This window comes from Polyergus mexicanus, unplaced genomic scaffold (genome assembly GCF_030449975.1).
Source record: "Polyergus mexicanus isolate NDT 795.1 unplaced genomic scaffold, iyPolMexi1.0 SCAF_10, whole genome shotgun sequence".
Taxonomy (NCBI): Eukaryota; Metazoa; Arthropoda; class Insecta; order Hymenoptera; family Formicidae; genus Polyergus; species Polyergus mexicanus.
The window spans coordinates 4,013,682-4,030,415 of record NW_027223330.1 but is presented as its reverse complement, the minus strand read 5'-3'; the positions used below and the strand labels follow the sequence as shown (position 1 = coordinate 4,030,415).

At 27.8% G+C, this 16,734-nt stretch overlaps 2 protein-coding genes across 2 annotated transcripts in view; one reads left to right on the top strand and one right to left on the bottom strand.

The window, feature by feature from the left end:
• Positions 1 to 2,264: 2,264 nt before the first annotated feature.
• Positions 2,265 to 16,734, top strand: part of Obp59a (Odorant-binding protein 59a) — a 31,926-nt gene continuing 17,456 nt past the window's right edge. Inside the window, exons 1-2 of the mRNA XM_070302723.1 lie at positions 2,265 to 2,338; positions 4,224 to 4,450. Coding sequence (XP_070158824.1) covers positions 2,276 to 2,338; positions 4,224 to 4,450 — 290 coding nt within the window. The 5' untranslated portion in view covers positions 2,265 to 2,275. The remainder of the gene's footprint in view (positions 2,339 to 4,223; positions 4,451 to 16,734) is intronic.
• On the bottom strand, positions 10,972 to 15,823 carry LOC138936930 (uncharacterized). Its single transcript, XM_070302718.1, has 8 exons — positions 15,527 to 15,823; positions 15,265 to 15,447; positions 15,018 to 15,152; positions 14,453 to 14,656; positions 13,848 to 14,051; positions 12,119 to 12,351; positions 11,515 to 11,674; positions 10,972 to 11,181 (listed from the first exon to the last, which is right to left on the bottom strand). Exons 1-8 carry the CDS (start codon positions 15,726 to 15,728, stop codon positions 11,033 to 11,035), a joined length of 1,470 nt encoding a protein of 489 aa, XP_070158819.1. The 5' UTR covers positions 15,729 to 15,823; the 3' UTR covers positions 10,972 to 11,032.

Sequence of the window (16,734 nt, the reverse complement as noted above, 5' to 3'; positions counted from 1 at the left end):
AAGCAGTGGTATCAACGCAGAGTACTAGAGAGAGAGAGAGAGAGAGAGCTCGCGTAGAGCTCGCGTGCTCAGATCCGTAACTACGCATACTGATCTGTTATCTGTTATTGATTTTACAAATCAGTAATATTGATTTTTACTGTACAGCTGATTTTATTGTTTCTTATGTGTATGAATATTATGAACGGCGGTCAGCTGATATTAACAAATTATAAATGTTGTACGTAAAATATTTAATTTTTTCTTAAATAATCATTTAAATGGTTGTTTAATTGTTATATTTAAACAGAAATATAAACTTAATATTTTCACACATTTAAGAAACGAAGTTTATTTTTGTTTTGATCACACGGAGAAGTTTTGTGGAAATCAATTTATTTATTTTATCTCTCAGCAATAACAAAGATGACACGTGTGACACGTGACACGTGATGAGTACGTGTGTATGGTAAATGTAGTTACGAGCCTGAGGACGTGAAGTCTACGCAATATTATTGGCAAACTTTGATCACTTAATACACTCAAAAACTATGTAGTCTCGATATTTCTGTATTAGAATTTTTGACTCTATTTTATCTCTAGAATACACTATTAAAGTGTTGTACGGAGATTGTGAAACACCCTGTATATATACATGTGTATATATATATATATATAATGGACCGCAAGGAAGTGAAAGTGATGAAATTATGTTACATATAGTAGATCTCGCTGAGTCCATTTTCTTTAAACAGGCATATTAAATTGATACTTGAATGTATTGAGAAACATATATATATATACACGCATACACACATACATATACATATACATATATATATATATATATATATATATATATATATATATATATATATATATGTATATGTATATGTATGTGTGTATGCGTGTATATATATATATGTTTCTCAATACATTCAAGTATCAATTTAATATGCCTGTTTAAAGAAAATGGACTCAGCGAGATCTACTATATGTAACATAATTTCATCACTTTCACTTCCTTGCGGTCCATTGTTTTGCTTGATCTCATTGTGTGTACATACACACACAGATACACGCACGCGTATGTATATGTATATATACAGAGTGAAGCACTTAAAACTATCTAAATATTAATATATCCGATCAGATTCTATTTCTGAGTTATAGCAAGATTTTTATTTGAAAAACCTGTTTTTTTATTTACCTTTACAAAAAATGTTCGAAATTATCACCTTGCATCCGAATGAACATCTTTCTATAAACATTTCAACATTAATCTATTGTCTTTGTCTACATAGAATATCCACTGACAATATGAAATACTTTGTCAGAGAATTAAACAAGATTTTCAGCAAATCTAAGAAACACCTGAAAGATTTAAGAAAATAGAGAGATTAATGTTAAAACATGTAAAAACATTTATATAGGCATGTATTTAGATGCAAAATGATTATGTTAAACACTTCTAAAAGTAAAAGTAAATAAATATAGGATACTTAAAAATTTATTATAACTTGGAAACAAAATCAAATAGGAAACATATGTTTATATAAATTTTTTACATATCCATATACATATATGTATATACCATACACAACAAACAAATGCTACACAGAGCAATAAAAATCACTTTAACCATTTCGTATTAGACAGTATCCTTCTAAATAGAAATTCTAAGAGAAATAAATTGATTGTATATTTTTTTTATAAAAATTTTTATATAGAAAAAAATATACAATTAATTATTTCTCTTTTACAAAAATGGCTTTTTTTAGATATACTTATAGTAATAAAAATTGTGTACAAAAAAGATACTTACGAAGTATTTGATGTACATTATATTATGTACGTTTATACACGCGAACAATTCCTAGAGAACTGATCGCTCGAATGCGTTCAAACTCGTGTGATGTGACTCTACGAAGCTCTCACTTTCCCCGTGATTGGATTCTGTTTTTTTTTTTTTTTATTAATTCAATAGTTTTCTTTCACAAAGGACTTATTCCATTGTAACAATAATCACGGAAATCCGATCAGTAATTATAAAAATTGCATAAAAAGAGCAGTCGAGCGTGTCTCCGTTCGGAGGTATGGAACAATATTTTTGTTTCGCTACAATTGTTCATCTGTCAACTTATCTTACTGGTGATATAAGCTAATTGGCGATATAGTGATATATATATATATATATATATATATATATATATATATAAGCATATACTATATATATAAGCATTTTTGTAGTTAAAAAATAAAGAACTTAATTTAGGAGGATAGAATCTACTACGAAATGGTTAAAGTGATTTTTATTGCTCTGTGCAGCGTTTGCTTGTTTCTGTTGAAACCAACAATCGTAAGTTATTGTAAAGAAATATCGCAATATAAAAAATTTGTTGTAAAATATCTACATGCTATCAATAAGAAACGTTTTTTTATTTTTGATCCAGAAACGGAGTATCTAATATGCATTATTCTCATATTGTTAAAATATATTTAAATATTAAAGCCTTTCTGTATGTTTTTGTATATTTTTTTATTTATTCGAGGCTATTACACACATGCATAGATCGTTGAATAAAAATTGGATCATTTTTAAAGATATATGATTTTTATTGAAAAAAGCAATGCATAAAATTGCTACGCCTCTGAGCCATAAATGTCTTTTTTGAAGGCATAAAAGAATTTGTATATCAATATATCAAATATGTTAAAAAGCAAAGAAATTATAATCAAAATTTAATATATTCTTATAAAATTTTATATTGTTACTATAACAAATTTTAAAAATACAATGTGGATAATTATATTGATGACACAGTTCAACAAAGAAAAATATTGAAACAGGACTAGTCGTTTGTTACAAATTTTTGGACACGAATCCGTTTCCGAAATTGCTCCATCACGTTAGAATTTTGAGAAATTTGCAAATTAAAGTTGCAAAAAGGGTTATTTTCATGAACTTGGACTCAATATGGTGGATGTCAAAATTAAAAAAATATTTAGGTTGAATTTGACATTTTTGACATTGAATACATATTTAGCGACCTAAAAAACTATTGAGTTTATATAAAAATTAAAAGCTGTTTGGTAAATGGTCACCTAAGTCACAGCTAGCTTCTGCAATACATGCCATGTTTAACCATGGATATTTTTTTAATCATAACCAACACCAAAAACTCCTTTTGAAGATTGAAAGTCCTAACAACATATGTACTTTATTTCAATTGTAATAAAATTTTTTCAGCACGTCATATATTATAGCTATAATATGACAAAGTTCGTGAAAATAGAGAAAATAGAGAAAATAGTTGCATTTTCGCAAATTTAATTGCAAATTTGTCAAAATTCTGACGTGATGGAGCAATTTCGAAACCGGATTCGTGTTCAGCGTCCAAAAACTTATAAGAAACAATTAGTCCCGTTTCGATGCTTGAAAAAAAATCATTTTTTGTTGAACGGTATAATTAACTCTTATAAGAATTTCCTCATAAAATATTTATATTGCATTTAAGGAGTATAATATATTGCAATAAGATATTTATAATTAAATATGGAATCTATTGTAGAAACTTGTGAATTAGACTATTGATGAAGATTTACTCAAATACTTTTTAATGATATCTGATTTAGTGAAAGATTTTTTAGATTGCTGTATACAAATCCTATGTTAAAATTAATAAATTTAAAATTAATATAAATATTAAAATTAAAGATGGATTTTTGCAAAAGTTATGTATGTATTTTGAATTTATTATTTATTATTTATTTATTTTTTGACATCGGATTTGTGTTCAGCGATTTTTAAAATTCTTGAATTTAAGTAAATTATAATTGAAAACTATATTTGGTAAAACGTCAATAATTCACAACTTTTCCACTATATACAGATTCCATTATTAATCACAAATATCTTATTAACCATAGCTGACACAAAAGATTATTTTTCAGGACTGAAAGTTCTAACAACGTACTTAATTTTGATTGCAACAAAATTTTTTCAACATGTTATATTCTGTAGTTGTAATATAACTAAATGCATAAAAAATGACCCTTTTTTGCAACATTAATTACAAATATTTCAAAATTGTGACGGAACAATTTGAAAACCAAAATTTTATTTAACGGCTGAAAAAATATAGAAAATGACTAATCTTGCTCTTGTATTCGAAAAACGTTATTTTTTGTTGAACTGTATGTAATTATTCTAAACTCATAACAAATTATTGCAATATTTGCAGTCTTTAAAATATAGAACAGGTGTACAACAGACAGATTCATTCCGAAAGATTATACAAGTTTGCAAGAAACGATCCACGGGTGATAATAATTATAGCCATGAGTCCTCGTCGAGTGAAGACGATAATGATGATTCTTCGGGTATGAATACATTTGACACAAAGTTCTTCTTGAGTGGCGTCAACAAATTCTACAACACCCAATCTTGGGAAGACTCAAATAACAATCGGTAATTAAACTTAATCACGACCAATAATGATTAAATAATCAATAATAATGATAATAATATAACTAATAATAAAAATAAATTATCATTAAGAAACTTTCTCATTATGTTGTTCTATAATTATGTAGCTCTATAATCGTTTTGGAGAATATAATGATATCTTGCAGTCACTAAAAAGATGTGATGTTATCTTTGATTTTTTCAACTACAAAATTAATATCGCTCGTGTTAAGTTCAGATTTATAGGATGTATAAAGAGAAATTATATATAGTTATTTATAGAATTTATTAGAATCTATATAAGAATTTTGTTTCTATATATTTCAGAAAAATATTAATTATAGAGTGTCCGACAAGTAAGTGACCAAACGAAAGGTGGAAATAGATTGGGTCAAACTGACATGAGCCCTGAATAATTTTTTTTATAACGCTTAAGACTCGGCAGGAGTACGGTGACAATGCAAAACTCCGACTTCAGGGTTACCAATCTGAGAAATAAATTCTCGATCTCTATGTAGAGGTGTATGTCTGTATACGTACACACACGATTGCATTGCTCGCGTGGATGCACCGTGGAGAGGAAAGATAGAAAAGGATCAACGATCACACTATTCTTGTTCCTCTAGCATATCGCTTTACAGCCGAGATACGGCCTGAAAATGGTTTCTGGCCTCTCGTGGCAGAAAACAGTAATGCAACAAGACTAATAGGTGCCCATTTTTTGTGAATTTTATATTTACTGATGCGCTTATGTACATATATATACCAATAATATTTAGAAATTTTTACATATGTTTCAAAATTGCACGATGTGTGTGATAAATAATATCAGTAGAATAATAGCTAAGAGTGAACTAATATATAGTATGTAAAACACGGGCACTTATTAGACTTGGCAACTTATTGCTTTTTTACTTGTTGCTTTTTCATTGATACCTTATGTATTGTCAGCACGATAAAGCGACAAGGAGAAAACGATTGTTAATTCTTGGCTCACATTATCTTTCAGCAATTGCAAATTTATAGACCGACAAATATGTTATCTTAATTTTTTTTCCATTATATCGATATTGTAAATCGTGTAATCGTATCGATCGTGTAAAAATATCTGCTACATAAATACTGATATAATATGAAAGCAGTTACAAGAAATTTGTGATGGCTCAGTACAAGAGTCAGTCTATCACGCAGTCAACTTAAGTTCAATTCCACAGACATCCCAACAAAAGTTTTTTATATTTTTTGTTATATAAACGTTATTACATTTTGTGTGAAGATTATATTTAGAATAATTGCTAAAATTTTGAAAATATGTTGACCATTTTGTAATTGTACATGTGTACAAAAAATTTATTTTATGTATTTAATATATCTTATAATAAATCAATAATAGCTAGAAAAGAAAAGCTATTATTATCTTTAATATTTTACATATATTAATATTAACATATTTCCAAAATTTTTAAATTTTGTTCTCAATATAATTCTCAAAACACAAAATGTAATAACAAAACCCATACAGCATCGAAAGATTGCAGAAACGTTGCAATTTATTAAAATCTGAATTATTGTGCATATTAAAAAATTATCAAATTTTTGGTTTTATATAGGAATGAAAAGTATTTAACAATTTCCTGTTATCTAGTTAACATTGCTATTTTAAAAATAATTTACAAGTTTAAGAAAATGGTAATGATTAAATAATTTAATTCATAAAAGTTAAAATTTTACTTATGTAGACATTAGACTCTATTTTACATCTTAACCCATACAGCGCAGAACATTGCAATTACATTGCAGCAATGTTACAATCTTGTAAGTTGCAATGAAATATTGTTGAGACATTATTGGAATATGGAATTGTAATATTTTATGAGAATGTTACAGCAACATTTCAAAAACATTACAAAAGACAGTTTTTGATAATCGCTACTTCGTTCGTTTACCACTATGCGGCGCGCGTTGCGTTATCTATCCCGTATTTAAGTTTTAATCACGATGGTTATATAAAGCTTGCAAAAAGCGGTTAGTAATATTAAAGGTATAATAACTATTTTTATCAGATTAATTTGTCTGATACAATCCCAACACAGGAAATTCAGATTTTGAATTGAGTGTTCAGAAATCGGACAAATAATTATCCGAAAAAAGTTAAAATTATCCGTTTATTGTCTACTTAAGATATGGAGTTTAATATTTATATAAAATTTTAATTTTTATGAATTAAATTATTTAATCATTATCAATTTCTTAAACTTGTAAAAAATTTATAAAATAGCGATGTTAATTAGATAACAGAAAATTGTTTAATAGTTCCCATTTTTATATAAAAGCAAAAATTTGATAATAATTTTTTAATATGCAAAATGCTTCAAATTTAATAGATAAACTTGGAGAATATATGAAGACATCCAAGAGAGACGAGAAAAAACTCGTTGTAATTGCGTAAATTCACAATCTTTTTTCTTATCTCTCTTGGATGTTTTTATATGTTCTCAAAGTTTATGTATTAAATTTGAAGCATTTTGCACATTTGTAGTAATGTATTTAAATATTACAAATACATTGCACCGTAACATTACTGTAGTCTTACATTGAAATATTTCTGATGACGGACATTTCAACGTTGCCGCAGGCTTGCAGTAACATTGCAGAAACATTTCGCAACTTCTATGCAAAATTACAATGTTTCAATGTAAGATCTATGCAACGTTTTTGCAATCTTTCGGTGCTGTATGGGAAGTAGATAATTAACGAATAATTTTAACTTTTTCGGACATTTATGTATCCGATTACTGAACAATCAGTTCAATATCTGAATTCCCTGTGTTGGGATTGTATCAGATAAATTAAATAAAAATAGTTGTATCTTTAATCTTATTAGCCGCTCTTTGCAAGCTGTATGTAATCATCGTGACTGAAACTTAAATGCGGGATAGATAACGCAACGCGCGCCGCATAGTGAACGAGCTAGCGATTACCAAAAACTGTTTTATGTAATGCTTTTGAAATGTTGCTGTAACATCCTCATGAAATATTACAATTATATGTTCCAATAATATCTCAACAATATTATATTGCAACTTACAAGATTGTAATATTACTGCAATGTAATTGCAATATTCTGTGCTGTATGGGAACACATAAAAAAATTTTGTTGAGATGTCTGTGGAATTGAACTTGAGTATACTGCATGATAAATTGAACATTTTGCACTTCGTCATTACATATATTATTTGTACAATATATGCTTTCATATACAGGATGTCCGGCGTCAATCGCATCACCGGTCGTGTGCAGGTAGAGCAGATGAAATCGAGAAGAAAAGTTCTTCACCTTTTTTTTATAACACTTAATAAAAGAGTTATTATTGAGTAAAGTCTAACTAATTTACGCCGACCTTTAGCCGAGCGCTCGTCGGTGAGTCGCGCGCCTGATAGTGTGCGCCGCTGCACTTCATAGCGCACGGTTCACCGACCTGCGCCCGGCTAAAGGTCTGCGCTGATTAGCCAAACTTTACTCAATAATAACTCTTTTATTAAGTGTTATAGAAAAAAATGGTAAAGGACTTTTCTTCTCGATTTCATCTGCTCTACCTGCACGCGATCGGTGATGCGATTGACGCCGGATACTCCGTATACCAGTACTTATATGTGCTTACGCGATATTGGTATAATTGAAGAAAGATAATATAATTGTCTATGAAACTGCGATTAAGACTGTTAAAAGATAATGTAATGTCAAACGAGGATTGACAATCATGTTATTTCTCTATCCCGCTAATATGATAAACGAAATATCGATAGTAACAAAGCAACAAATCTCTTACCCAGTAAGCAATTTGATAACAAATTGTTGCCAGATTGGCATCAAATTCGCTCAAAACTTGGTAACAAATCCAGTGCCATCTGTGTCCGCATTAAGCTTGTGTTTTGATGACAAAGCTTGTTGACATAACCTGATAGCAAATTGACGGCAAAAACCGAGCAAAGCTTGACATGATTTGACGTCAAATTGATGGCAAAAATCGAGCAAGATCTGCGCAAGACAATCTGATAGCAGATTGTCAGCAAAAACCGAACAAATTCTGCAGCTTACCGACGTGCGCCTGGCTAAAGATCGGCGCTGATTGGCTAGATTTTACTCAATAATAACTCCTTTATTAAGCGTTATAAAACAAAATGGTTCAGGACTTTACGATTCAATTTGACCCAATCTATCTCCACATTTCGTTTGGTCACTTACTTGTCGGACACCCTGTATATATTATATAATATATATACATATACAGGGTTTCCCACCAAAAAAGGACATCTCCTTTTATCGTTTAAACTAAAAGAAATAGACAAATATTTATCATATTAAATGGTTCAAACTGAATTGTATTATGAGCATAGTGGCTGCTTTCAAAAGCTATCTGTGTTAATGATTTTGCCAAACGTCTGTTACAAATTTGTGTCAGCAGAAAGATTTCAAATTGTATACAAATTCTGTTATATCAAATAATGATAGCAAAATGTCAGCAGAAATATTACAAAACCTGCTGACATAATTTAACAGCAGATCAGTTGTAGAAACCGAGCAGGATGTGCATAAAATTATCGTATCAGAAACTGAGCAGGATTTGCGCGCGCAATCTGACAGTAAATTGGCAGCAGAAACCAGCCCTCTTATACTCTTCTATATCACCTATACTGAACAGTGGCAAAATAATGGCGACGTCATTACGTAGTCAGCAATAAGTTTCATATGCCCTGTCTTTATATATAAGTCCGTGCTCAGAACCAAGTTATGGCATGACAAGTTAAATATCTAATATACAACCCACACGGAACAAAAACCTCTAATGGAAGTCCAGTAGACGTTCATCATGGAGATTCAAAACCTCTATTAGACGTCCATGTAATCTCCTATAGACATCTATTAGACATCCACAGTTCCGCATTTCTTACTTCCATTCAACATCCATTAGACGTCTTCATAGATGTAACATGAACGTTATATGGTGTAATCATAGATATTTTGTGGAACTTTGATGGATAAATAATATACATTAACTAGAGGTTATATAGATTCATTATGGATGCTTTTTCCACAAAAATTAAAAACTAAACTATCATTCATAAATTGTTGAATTTATATTATTTACTCATTTTTATGTGTGTACTAATTGTACCAAATACAAGAAATATATTTCGATAAATCAAAAATATATTAATTGTTTTTAATACAATTATTTACGCAAACAGAAAAATGAATAAATAATACATATCCAACAATCCCTACGAAAAATTTTTTTTTTTCAGTTATTGCCTGTAAATGTATTGTATATAATTTTTTATTGAAAAGAAAAATATTTTTTATTGATAAATTTGAATTAAGTTATAATTGTATATATTATCATATATAACCGATATGAAATAAAATTGCAAATATTTTTAACGGTACAATTAATAAATTAAGAAGATTTCGCACTTTTTCGATCAGTCGGTTCTATTTTCATCTTAATAGTAAAAGGAAGATAATTGTAAACACACAAAAATGAAAAAATTGTGAAAAACCTTTTTCTATTTATTGTAAAACCAATAACAAATACAAATCATATAAATAAGAAATATTTTGCAGTAATTGATGATAACACACGAATCTGTGTCAATAAAAATTTCATAAAATAAAAATTTTTATTAACACAGATGCATATGTTCGATTATTATATGCAATCTTAATATATTTATAATGCGCGTAACTCGGAAAACTATATAACTTTTATTATTAATTAAAATGTGGATGTAAATTGTCCATGCACATCTGAAACATATGTAAAATCTATTATAATAGGCTTATTTTTAGACAGTAAGCGAATTGACCAATCATAATCGAGATTCACTAGGGTTATTTCGAGAGTACTCAATTGTGATTGATCAATTTGTTTACCGTCTAAATCTTACTGTTTTTATATTTTTCTAATGGCTCTCAATACTGAAAATTTATAATTTACATAACATATACTATTGATTTTCAATATTAGCAGTGAATATCAAAACCCAGTCCATTCTACTTAAAGCCAATGGCTTTTACAGAAACATAAGCAATAGTAGTGTACAAATAGTGTCGGAAATAATCTATAATTAAAGAGCCATGCAAATTTAATTTCAATATACAGTGATGAGCGTGAATGGTGAGTATAGATACATATAAAAATCTAAACATATAAAAAATAAACATTATTCTGAATACGAGTTTAGAAAATTGTGTGTTAAAACAATAATATATTTCTCCCCTTCTTATCTTTTCGCTATATCTACTCATATCTTGGATTAATTTTTTTTTTTTTTTAGGAAGTCTCAGACTTGCGATATAATAAGCTATTGGAAACTTGCACATCGCATTTCATCAGTGACTGTTTCATAAAAAGAGCTGAAAACGAACTTACGTACATTATTGCAAGTGAAAATAACTGCGAAATATGCAAATAATTCTATAACACAACGTACAATAGAATTTGTATGTAATATGTTGCCAGTAATGATTAAAATAATTAATATTTCATACCTTTTGACATTATTAATATACCTTTCCAGTTCTTTATTCTGATAAATTAGAAACGTTGCCTTCGCATCTATGGGTCCGCTTCTTCTCATTTTCATGTCTCGCTTTTGAATGTAGAAACCACTCCATAACCCTTCGTTGTATTTTGCCCTGATCGGAATCTGGGATATTGTAAAGTATGGATCCTAAAAATATTTTCATTATTTTAACTTTTTCTTCTATACTAATTGATTGATGACTATAGTAATTCATAGTGTATTATCTTTGTTTAATAATTATTTCTAAGTTATACAATGTAAAAATGGAAATAAAATTTAATTCATCAAAAACTTTTTAAATTTGATTAAAGTAATAATCATAAATATATCTATATATGATACAGAATGTTCCATGGCAAGTTATTGAAACTAATTAGCTGTCATTTTTACACGCATATAGAGAGGAAAAAAAATAAAATATCTTCTAACAGAAGATATTTTGCAGTTGTATTTACATATAAACAACTGAAAATAACTTACTGAAAATAACTTTTATTAGTTCCAATTTATGCAGTGGCTCTTTTCCGCGTCGGCCTTCCCAGTTATATTTCTCCGCCAATTTATTTGAGAATGTTTTATACAACGTTCTCTTTACGGCATCATCGACGCATGTTCCTCCGATAGATTTGATATATACGCGCTATAAGGTAAGAGTAAAAGTAATATATTATTAGATTAAATAAAGTAATGTCTTTTTCTTAACAATCTTCAATCATTTTCTATAGCAATTTTAAGTGATTAATATCTCTGATAATATCTAATAAATAATTAATAATAATTTTAAATGATTAATACATCTCATGAAATGTGATAATCTTATAAGTAAAAAAAACCAGCTTTTTACGCTTAATTATTTTAATTGGGATTATTTATATGTATAAAATTAAAATAGGGATTAAAATTTCTGAAAAGGACATACAATGTTTTTACTGTGGAAAAGTTTACCTAAGATTGATTATATAATGTACTTATAAAAGATTTGATAATAATTGTGAAATACATATATATATATATATATATATATATATATATATATATATATATGACTATTATATTGTATATAAATTTATATGCGTTAACTTACTATTTCAGTGTTATGTTGGGAATCTGAAACTTTCAAAATCTCCTCAACTTCCGCTAATTGGGCTACAGTTTGCAACGGAAACCGATTTTCAGCGTCACCAAAAGAAAATTTCGTACTTGCACATTCTGTGCTTTTATTAGTTCTTTCAACTAAAATATCTAATAAGCTCAATGCTTGTCTCATATCATATTTTATAGTCACTATTTCTCTTGTTAATCTCTTGAAATGATCCACTGTAAATAGCATTTATTATTAATAAACGGTTATATATATATATATATATATATATATATATATATATATATATATATACACTTATAATGTATAAATAGCATATACATGTATATAATATATATAAATAAATGTATATAAATGTATATAATAATATAATAAAATGTAATAAGTATAGTAAATTAAATATATAAATTGTATATAAAACATATAAATTAGTGGCATTACATACGTTGCTTTTTCAAAAAATATAGCAGACAAGAACATATATTATATTTCGATATACTATACAATTTTACTAATGAAAGAAATAAAATGTAGATTATTGCATTTTTTTTTAAATTGATAGTTCTATATGAAAATATTTATTATTATTGTTATCTTTCGCATATCTATTATATAAAAGTTATATAAAACTATAAAAAAATAATAATAATAATAGATTTTATTAAAAATTTTAGAAATAGGTAAAAGTTGTAATACCTATTATTTTTAAATTTGTATAGAAAACAATTTAACACGTATAAATAAAGGCCTTACAATTGCTAAATCTGCTCACAATACACAATTGCTAAACTCTATTACAGTTGCAAAATTTCTATATGTACACCATTTATTTCAAATATATATATATGGACCGTTTATTTTGAAAGTGGTGTAAGTCCTTTTTTTAAAAAAATGAGATATGACGTAATTTATTCTTAATTTAGTGTAAATTTTTTGTTTATAACTAGTTAGTATTTAATATCTTAAAAAATGCCAATGCTTTGTTCAATTTAAAATTGGCCGGTAAAAGAAATTGCGTAACCATTGATTATGAAAGTGGTGTAAGTCCAATTTCCATCACGATGCCAGGCCTATTACATACGAAAAATATAAGGATATGCAGCAGCTATTACCTTATATACCTCCTGTGCATCATGAATATTTCAAAACACTGCCACATGAAGAGCATAAATAATTAATAATACCAATATCTTGTGTTAAGTTTAACAATATATAAATATAATTAACGTTCAAAATAAAAAATACAAATTCTATTTTATTTCTTGTTATTATTTATAAACAAAATTGGATTAATATGAAATATATTTTAAGTGATATTTGTTATTTCAAAATTGAAATTAAATGATATTTACAATTGACTAATTATGAAAGTGGTGTAAGTCCATTTGCAGCCTGGAAATATATATTATTTTAGTTAAATTCGCCTAAAAGAAATTTATATAATCAAATTACATATTGATAAATTAGTACAAACATTCCCAGACTTCACATAATTAACCTATATTTTTTAATTGTCAGATCTGCTAACATTTAATTTTCTCGAAACAAAAGAAAATGGACTCGCACCACTTTCAAAATAAACGGTCCATATATATATAATAAATGGTGCATGCGTGTGCGTATGCGTGTGCGTGTGTGCGTGCGTGCATGTGTGTTCGTACGTATGTGTGTGTGTGTTCATATTATATTTATATGCATTACATTTACTTACCAATTGCAGTTTGTGAAAACTGATGATTTAAATCATCATTTTCCTTTTCCTTTACATATCGGTTTCTTTGCATACAGCTAGATCGACCAACTTCCTCCATTTTATTAATATGTCGGTGTATTAAATTGTCTCCATTTTTCTCTCTTGTAGCAATGTTAAACGCTTCTTCATCTCTTTCGTACAAAATACCATAACCATTCGCATCTGCACATAAAATATATTATAAATACATTTAGCATACAAAATAGAAGTTAGAAGAAAAATTGAATTTTGACAAGATATATGTAAACTTTATGAGTGCACACATATATATTATTCTATATATACATATATGTATATTTCGTCGTATATCCATATATGTATATATAAAATATGTAGGCACACAATTTTTAAGATATTATTAATATTGTATATGTATTATTTTAAATATTGTATGTAAAAAATTATGTATACTTTTTTAAATTTATAATTGCTGATAATATTAATGATAAATATGAAATATATATGTATAAAATTAATGGCGTGCGCGCGCGCGCGTGGTGTGTGTGTGTGTGGGCGTGTGTATGTGTGTATATATTATATTTATATGCATTACATTTACTTACCAATCGCAGCTTGTGAAAATTGATGATTTAAATTATTATTTTCCTTTTCCTTTATATATTGGTTTCCTTGCGTACAGTTAGATCGACCAACTTCCTCCATTTTATTCATATGTCGGTGTATTGAATTGTCTCGATTTTTCTCTCTTGTAGCAATGTTAAGCGCTTCTTCATCTCTTTCGTACAAAGTACCATAATCATTCGCATCTGCACATAAAATATATTATAAATACATTTAGCATTCAAAATAGGAGTTAGAAAGAAAATGGAATTTTGACAAGTTATATATGTAAACTATATGAGTATAGTACATATATATATATATTATTCTATATATACATATATGTATATTTCGTCGTATATCCATATATGTATAGATAGAATATGTAGGCACACAATTTTTAAAATATTATTAATATTGTACATGTATTATTTTAAATATTGTATGTGTAAAAAATTATGTATACATTTTTAAATTTATACTTACTGATAATATTAATTATAAGTATGAAATTTTATATAATATTATATGCATTGTTACATGGAGATATGTAATAAATTTGCTCACCTTGCAAAGATGATGAGTAGGAGCTCAAGTTTGAAATTTGTGATGATACTTTGTATTTTTTTGCAGAATCCCAAGAACGTGTAATGGATGCACTTTCACATTGTACTGTTTCGTTTGTATTGCACAGTCGTTGACCTTTCATATTGATAAAACAAAATATAATGTTAAAATATAAGAGAGATATATATGAATTTTATATATATATATATATATATATATATACGCGATTAGAATTGTTTATAATTACGTTTTGCAGGAGGACATGGAGCAGGTGGCAAAATTGCACTTGTGCATGACTCTTCTTCGCTTTCGGATGAAGATAAAACTTTCCTCGCTCTATATTTTCTATAAGATTTAGCTTCTTTCTCAGTATCCATATCTGACGTGTATAAGGCCTTTTCTGCTTTCGCATCAGCCTTTTGTAAAGACGCTGAAAATGTTGTAAACATTTAGTATTATGAATAGGTAAAACTTAACAGCAATAAAAGCTATTTTATTGAAATACTTACAATACTCGCCAAAAATCCGATTAATTTTAAAGGAAGGCCAATCAGAATTTGGTATTTCCTCTTTTTCAATTGCCTTTCGCAGTCTTAAATCCGTTTTGAAATGTGAAGGATATTTGCATACATCCTCACTTTGTAACCAAATTTTGGGTATTACTTGGATACCATCGGAGAATTCTACGACGATAAATCCTCGATTCGACATCTTCCTGTGAAATTATACAAAAGAGCTTCTACGAGTAATATTGTAAACAAGATTTCAATTTGTATAGATTATTGTGTATCAGAAATCATTTTAATTTTTTATTTTATTGTCATATTTTATTTTGCTTTTATTGTCAGAATTTATTTTAATTTTTTATTAAACAAATTAAAGCGCAATATACAAATATTATTAATATGTAGTGCTTATAAGCGGTATTACTGCGAAATATCTTTCATTCCTGTATGGCAATTTTACGAATTTATGACTGATTTTATGCAAAGGCCAGGTTTGAATGTCAGATAATTGACTTACTTTAAATATATCCAAATGAATAGAACTGCATGGATTATTATAAAGTTCTTCAACAATTTTGAATTTACGACCTATTGCAATATAATTACCTTCACTCGACGTTGCGATATTTTCCAAACAGACAATATCTTTTTCTATGAGACAACAATTATCAGAAGATTTGATTGAAATAATAAAATGGGGAAATTCAACCTTCAAAAATTGTGGATTGAAACAACCTGATATCAACGGTCCTTTTTCGTGTGAATTCTTTACACTTATTTTTGATATATCTGCATCGTCAGATTTGATTTTATAAAAACTCATTTCCGCATAACGATTGCTAATTTGCTCTAATGGTTTCTCAGATTTTCTCAAAAGAGATTTTAATTCTTTCATAAAATTTTCAAATGGAAAGGCACTAAAAGTATCTAATGGCCCAAATTGTTTTACGCTGTCAGTTATGTGAAGAAGACCGTGAACATTATGGGATACAAATTCGGGCCCGTAAATTTTGATAAAACATTCAACAAAATGTTTCAATAATTTATTCGCATATTCAATATATTCAACTGTACTATTATTTTGACATAAAATCCGAACAGCAACATGTAAAGTAAGAAAATTTGAAAATATATCAGGATTTACTTCTTTTTGTAATATAACAGGACCGGTATATAACAAAAATTGTCTTAATTCGGTTGCTTTCCACTGT

Bases quoted from the DNA above. Each gene is read 5' to 3' on its own strand.
- LOC138936930 (XM_070302718.1), bottom strand. From the start codon at position 15,728: ATGTCGAATCGAGGATTTATCGTCGTAGAATTCTCCGATGGTATCCAA. The intron at 15,448-15,526 runs GTAAGTATTTCA...CAACATTTTCAG, and splicing joins TCGGATTTTTGGCGAGTATT to CGTCTTTACAAAAGGCTGAT. The intron at 11,675-12,118 runs GTAAGTTAACGC...CTTACCTTATAG, and splicing joins CCCAACATAACACTGAAATA to CGCGTATATATCAAATCTAT.